At 32.8% G+C, this 7,814-nt stretch overlaps 2 protein-coding genes across 2 annotated transcripts; both read right to left on the bottom strand.

Moving 5' to 3' along the window:
- Positions 1 to 1,299: 1,299 nt before the first annotated feature.
- Positions 1,300 to 2,310, bottom strand: LOC129968295 (uncharacterized). Its single transcript, XM_056082150.1, has one exon. It carries the CDS (start codon positions 2,308 to 2,310, stop codon positions 1,300 to 1,302), a length of 1,011 nt encoding a protein of 336 aa, XP_055938125.1.
- Positions 2,311 to 2,987: 677 nt separating this feature from the next.
- Positions 2,988 to 4,546, bottom strand: LOC129968294 (uncharacterized). Its single transcript, XM_056082149.1, has 2 exons — positions 3,580 to 4,546; positions 2,988 to 3,394 (listed from the first exon to the last, which is right to left on the bottom strand). The coding sequence occupies exons 1-2, from the start codon at positions 4,544 to 4,546 to the stop codon at positions 2,988 to 2,990; spliced, it is 1,374 nt and encodes a 457-aa protein (XP_055938124.1).
- Positions 4,547 to 7,814: the final 3,268 nt, after the last annotated feature.

Here is a 7,814-nt window from a genome sequence, read left to right as displayed (position 1 = left end):
TTATTTTGAATTATAAATACTTTTAATTTTAATTTAATTTAGCATTAATCGGTGCACAATATTTTTGGTTAACCTGTCTTTAGCTAACACAAATAGATTTGACGATTTTCCTACACGTGAACATGCAACATATGCCCATGAGAAAAACATGGATTTTCCAAATCTAAACCACAAATGGACATTGTTTGGCCTTGAGACTTATTTATAGACATGGCAAAAGCTAAACGAATTGGAAACTGTAACCTTTTGAAGGGTATCATAGATTCTGATGGTATCATCGGAATACGTGGCAACAGGACCACTTCTCCTTTAAACTTTCCAGTTAAAATGGTAGCTTCAAATATATTTCCAGTTATCTTTTTGATCGCGAAACGCGTTCCGTTGCATAATCGAGGTGGATTCAAATTACGCAGGAGAATCATAGGTGAACCAATCTTTAATCCAAGGTTATGTGGTGGCATTCCAGGTATATTTAGTGAATTTAAAAATTCAATTGGAAAATTTACACTATCATTTTCATCAACAACAGTATCGATTGATTTAAAAGACATCAGATCGCCTGGTAACAACTGTTGTATTTGGAAGTTAATTTCGTCAACATTAACATTTTTGGCTACCAAAATAGCCCAATCACTGAGCCAGTTATGATTCAAGTAATTACTCTGTATATCCGGAAAAATACTTTGAATCAATTCATTTTTTCCCTGAAGAACAGTGCAGAAATTGTCTGGCAGTTTAATGCATTGCATATATGGTTGCAGTTCTATCTAGGTTGTGTTCCCAATATCTAGTAATTGTTCAGAAAATATTTGTGCTGATGGATCATTTTGCAATTGCACGCGCATTTTTATGGCCAATCGAAGTATTTCAACACTTCGTCATAAGAATGATTGTTTTAAACATGTATTAACCTCATCCGCGAAAGTAGAGCGAGGTAGAGCCGGTAAGGTCTGACGAAAATCACCAGACAAAAGTAAGATTGCACCACCGAAAAGTTTATCATTGCCGTTTAAATCTTGCATAGTTCTATGCAATGCTTCGAGTGAATATTTGTGAGCCATTGTGCACTCATCCCAAATTATGATTGAACTCTTCCGCAACACTGCAGATATTCCACTATTCTTTTTTATGTTACATATTGCGTTTGGTTTATTATGAATGTCCAAAGGCAGCTTGAATGTTGAATGTGCCGTTCACCCACCATCTAGCGAAGTAGCCGCAATGCCTGACGATGCAACTGCCAATGCGATTTTCCTTTGTGACCGTATTTTGGCAAGAATCAACGATATTAAAAATGTCTTATCGGTTCCACCTGGTGCGTCCAAGAAAAAAAAAACCGCCTTGCTCAGCAGCAACAGTCAGCATAATCCGATCATAAATAATTTTTTGTTCTGCTGTCAGTAATGGCTCACTGTTCACGATAATTGTTGCTAAAATACCATGGTCATATTGTTTTTCTCGTTGTAAATCGGTGTTGACTGAGTCGGTGGCTGGGCAATCAGGTGATGGCATACCATAATGATTAAGTGGTAAATTTGAAATTAAAACACATAAATCCTCGATCAGCACTAACGCTTCATTATACATCTCTGGCGTATAATCAATGTTTTGGCATTGATCTGTTTGTCTAATTCGGTGCAATATATCTTCTGTCATACAATTTTTATATTTTTCCCACAAAGTTTGTGCTTGCGATGGATAACATGTCGTCAAAATAATTGCAAACAGCTGACGAATGTTATTGGGCGTTGATGTTAACGCAGCATCAGCAAGCGTTAAGTCCCAATGGTTATCGTCTTCTAGCAAATGCAGTTCAAGACATGCATCTTGGTATGTATTGAATGCTCGGCCATTAACTATTCGCAAAAATTCAAAAGATGTTGGTCCGGGAAAATTCACCAATAACAAACGTAAATAGAAGCACTCACGTTGCTTCAGATGTACCGTGTAAAGCCGCCCCAATGTCTTAGCTTTGAATATGCCTGTAATGGAAGGATGTGGTTTAACTTCTTTTCGTGGCTCCCATTTTTTACCGGATTTGTTCCATGTGAAATAACGTGGAACATCACTATATATCAATGTCTTTGCGAATTGGCCAAAAATATCAGATTTTTCACACAATGTAAAAAATTCAGTTAGTGTCGTTTTTGGAGCCTCAAGCGCTCTTTGGAGAACATTTTCTTCAGTGAAGTATACACGTTGACCGTTTTCAAGATGTATTGCTAGATGCTGGACAGAAGGGTCTCTTTCGTGTATGGGAAAGCTATGAATATGCCAAATAGCTTCGTTGCTGCTAATGTATCTACCCATTTGGTATCATGTTATTTCGTCATTTTTATTTATATTTTGTACTTCAAATATGGCCAAATCACTGCCTTTATTTACATATTTACAAATGTATTTAATTGATTTTACAGAACTGCAAAGCTCGACATTGATATGAGCCTCATAAGTTTTTGAAAGTAATGGTGAGTATGGTACCACCCACTGATTGTCAAATTCTACTTGATTTGTAAAATTCGGCAGTCGCATTGTGAATGTGTGGCCACCATTTTCAGTATTTCTGCGGTGATACATTGGATAGCCATCAATATCCGTGATAGTGTCATTCGTATACGGCTTTGGGAAATTTTTCTTGCATTTTCCATTTTCCATGCGTGGTGACGTCATGTTGAAAGCACCGCACGGCCCGTGGATCATGTGATTGTTAACAATATCGAACAATTCTTGATCAATTGATGGGTCTGGAATTTCGGCTCAATTATTTGATCAACTTCTTCTGAACGGATTTTATCTTGAAGCCAAATTAAAATGTGGGCATGATTCAAACCTCGCTTTTGCCACTAAATCGAATACATCCAACAACGTGTGATACCAAAAACTGAATATTTAACAATAAAATCCATTAAGGATTTCAATTTTTGTTTGAAAACACGTGCAATTATATCATGACGATGAATTGTTTATTGTCCTGGTAATAGTAAAGTTTATATCTCTTTCCAATTCGGATTACATGTGAATGTAATGAACAAATCTGATAGGCCGTAATGACGTACGTAAGTCATTGCATCTTGTATGTATTCCTGCATGTTCCATGGACTGCCGATGTAGCTTGAAGGTAAAATGAAAGCATTACCGATGTCATTGGGGTTTAAATTTCTGTCGATATTTCCAACAACAGCATCTCGTAAGTGAATGTATTCTTCCGATCGTAATTTAGCCTGGTTGTATCGAATGAACCACAATCGTTCGCTTTCAACCTTAGCATACATATCAACAATGTATTGATGGAATAGCTGACGATATCGAAGGATATAGTTATTCTGATTTAGTCTAACCATCAATCTGTGTGCATAGTAGTTCATTGAATTAACTTTTTTATCTCCTTTAGCACCTAAAAAAATAAAATGAAGTAAGAAATTGAAATTCGTACATACAGTAAGAAAATAAATAAATTGTCAAATTTACCGGTATTTGGATTACACTGTTTGATGTTAAGGTGTTATTCATCCTGTCCTTGCCAAAATATTAATGGATATTGCACTGCGTCATATGAACGGTGCAGATCCGAAATCGTACTGACAATGTTGTCTCGCCCTGTAATTTTTATAGCTCTTTTGTCAACTGGATCGCCAACCATAATAACGGCAACCTCATCAACAGTTGGAGTGTTGAATCTGCCAGCATGTTCACCTAAAGGTACTTTGTCTGCTTTTATGACGATTTGATAGTTGTCATTTTGAAATCGTGGCGAAAATCTTTTAAACAATCGAATTAGTTGATTCTGATCGTCTAAAAAATTTTCCAGCAATATCACTATTGCTCTTTCCTCTACTTGTTCAATGAAATTATACTGGCACAGAGTTGTCACTCGCTCTTCACAATTGCCCATAAAATAAATTTGAAGAAATTTCGGATCATCATCAGGCATTGGCAACAATGATCCGATTTTATGGTACACCTGGCCTTGTACTTTGAATGTAGTTTCAAAATTATGCCCATTGGATGAGAGATCGCAAATTTTAGTTGTCCCAAATGACGTCATTTGGAAGCAATAATTAAATTTGCGTATCTTACGCAAAAATAATTTTGAATCGTCTGACTCGCCAGCAAGAAGGGATAATAAAGGTTCCGGCAGAGTGGGTAGAGGTGACAGCACAACTTTCCCTGATGCACAGAACATGCCGGGTGTTTCATTCCGAAAATTCAATGCCTGACAATATTGACATACTTTATACATTGCACCAATAACAATTTTTAGATGCGCAGAGTAGTTAATATCTGGTGCATATTCGAAAGGAAGACGAACAAATGATGCACGTATTAACGAGCGGCTAGTCTGCTGCCTCTGTCGTTCTTGTACTCGTGCTGTAGCTATGGTTCGTTCTCGTGCCACTCTTGTTCTCGTAATAGTCTGTCGTAGACGTTCGTCATGCTGTTCTTGAGATTCTTGTGCAAGACCCTCTGCTGTCCTGATTCTTTGAGCTGCATTTCTTGTTGCGATTTGTTCTGCTGACTGATGAGCTCTTTCAACAAATTGCGTCATGCCTCTCTGCTCCGCTCTTTATTGAGGTTTTCAGGTGGCATTCGACTGAAAATAATAATTTAAATGCTCAAATACTGAAAAAAAAACCCGTGCTATTATAACACATTGAAATGAGGAGTGCAAAATAATTTTTAATAGAAGTTGAATAAAAATAATGAAAAAAAAATATTTGTACAATTATTGAAAAAGTGTGAGAAGCTTTGTACCACCTTTTCACATATATATATTAATTAACTTTTGATCCTGAAGCCTTAAGTACCTCATAACCATCAAAATACATATACCATACAGTGTGATTTGATGTATAGCAAATACATAATAATATAACTATGTGATAATACTTACATGTATATATTTTAATTAAAGATTGTTGAACAATGAAGCAATAATAATTAAGAAGCAAGAAGAATTCCACTGTATTACTTTTACTATAATATGAATTCAATTTATACTTCAGTCTAAATAACACGTGGTCGGCTATGCTAATACCAAAAAAAGAAAAAGTACGAACAATTGCATTTCACTGTATTGCGTTTACTACGAAATAAATTTAACTTATACTTTAGCCTCAGCAACACGTGGTGATTATGCCATTAAATTATAGCTTATCTGAAACGTTGCTACTTTTAACACAGCGCCATCTGTTAGAATACTTACTCAATCCAGTCAACAGATACCGCCATCTGTTAGAATCACTTGGAGCTAACAGATAATTGTGACTGTCAAATAATGAACAAATAATTTGCAATAAAATAATATTGCAGCTATAAATTGAAATGTAAGCTATCCTATTTTTTAAGTTAGATCAAACTGGGCACGGTGTGCAAATTTGATTAAAATCGGTTAAGTAGTTTAGGAGTCCATCGCGGACAAACAACGTGACACGTAATTTATATATATATATATATATATATATATATATATATATATATATATATATATATATATATATATATATATATATATATATATATATATATATATATATATATATATAATATTGGTAGTATTAAAGATTCAAAAAGACAGTTGTATTTATTCTTCTTCCCATTGTAAAAAATAAAGTAGAATAAGTTTCTTAATATTTATCTAATGCAAGAATAAGGTACTTAATATTTACATAAAATTCTAAAGCGAATCCTAATTCAGTTTGAAAGAAAGCATCAGAAGCCTTTGAAAAATCTTGATATCAGATGTTTTAGATGCTTTGTTTCAAAGTATTTACTCTTAAGTTCAAAAATATTTAAGTGCCTGATTTTCTTTGATTTCCCCAAAAAGCATCCTATCAAGTTATTTTGGGCATTGCATTCTTTTCTTTTAGATTAACTTCCTACATTGTAAACAAATTGCTTTTTTCAGTATTTGCACATCGGTTCGCAGTTTCAAATTTTCTTCAAAATCTTTTCTTAAAAATTAGGCAACTACAATAAAGAAATTATACTAAACAGGAAGGTAAAAAAAAAAAAAATACTACAAAGCAGCTGCATTTTGACAGTTTTTATAGGTGCATTATTAGACTTTCATTAAACTTTTATTAAACTTTTATTTTCTCAAACAAATAAGCTTAGTTTTAATGCGGAATTCCGAGAATTTTGGTACAGGGCTAATCAATTGCTTTAATTATATTTTACAGAATATCTATCAGATCAATTTTCACGGCATTGTTATCTTGAAAAAAATTAATTTAAAAATATTTATTTGGATTAATTATTTATTTAATTATACAATATATAAAATTATATATTTTTATAAATCAGAATTCTTAGCTACTTTAAAATTCTCTAGCTTTCTAGACCTTAATTAATCTGCATTTTTAGTTCAACTTTTAATTAAATACCCATCAGATTAACGTATCTACACAAACTCCTAATGTTTACTTCTATTTTTAAGTCTTTAGTTATTTCAAATATATGTTTTCGGTATTTGTACTTCTGAAATAAATGATGAAATATTATAAACTTTTATTCATCTATTTAAATTATATATTCTGATTAATTCTTAAAATTTTCCATGTCCTTTTTTATTATTTATCAATTTATAATTTAATTCTAGCTAATTCTGCTGTTTTATACTTAAACATCAAGTTTTATTTCCGGTCGTGATCTAAAATTCAAATCTTTGACTTTTTAAAATGAATGGAAGATAGCCCTTAGTTTTACAATATTTAATTACTGTATACAGAAAAACTGATTAATTTTCACTATACTGATTTATAGCCAATAATTAAATATAAAAACAGACCAACCATGGCTAAACTACAAAAAAAAATGCCCTTAGTGGCTGTAGATTAATTCCAGAATTCCCAAAATGGTTAAATTTAAATAAATGCTCTATATATTATTCTTTTAGTAATATGATTTTTTTTCTAATTCCACATGAAATTATAATATAACATTCATTATATATGATTAATGCTTAATTATTAATAAAAAAATGTTCTTGAATAAAAGTCACTTACGTCTATTGAATATCATACATGAAGATTCGAGAAGTTGTTTCAAATTTGACTTGCGTCATTAGTCTTATAATTTTTATTTACATCCTGGAAATTTTTCTGAATAATCTATACTTATAATAAAGCTCAATGTGTGTGTGTGTGTGTGTGTGTGTGTGTTGGCACTCTACAGGCCAGGCCGTTTGACATACAGCTACCAAATTTGGTACAGGTATACCTTGGAGGTTCGGAATGTGCACCGGGGGTTTCTTTTTTCGAATTTTTAATTAGAATTTTAATTATTAATTAAAAACTAACTTTCCCGGCAAAAAAATCTTCCATTTTAACCACCGCCAACTTTTCCGCCAAAAAAATCTTCCATTATCCCCAGCGCCAAACGAGAAAGGCTTCAGTTTTTTTTTCTCCCAACAGTAATGAGGCTAGGGTTAAAATTTTTCGGCGGATTATTTCAATCGGTTCTGTTTATTTTCTTAATGTTTGATGCATTTAAAATTAAACATTGTTAAGGAATCAATCTTTCAGATTCATTCTGAAGTACTTTTGAATTAAAATAAAACAGAATAAAGGAAATTAAAAATTTCTAATCCGCATAGTGTTACCCCAACTGGCGTAGAAAAAATCACGCATTTGCGTTACGTAACCGGCGAAGAAAATTCACGCATGCGCATTCTGTTCTGATTGTTGCCATGACAACATTATCAATGGATGATTTAAATTATTTTTGGGTTAGTTGCATGCTTTTATAAGTAAATTGTATTTATGTTAGTTATATATTTTTTGTATATGCTTATAGTTTTAAGTACATCGTTTTTT

This window comes from Argiope bruennichi, chromosome 5, assembly GCF_947563725.1.
Source record: "Argiope bruennichi chromosome 5, qqArgBrue1.1, whole genome shotgun sequence".
Lineage (NCBI taxonomy): Eukaryota > Metazoa > Arthropoda > Arachnida > Araneae > Araneidae > Argiope > Argiope bruennichi.
This window is presented reverse-complemented; position numbering and strand designations above follow the sequence as displayed.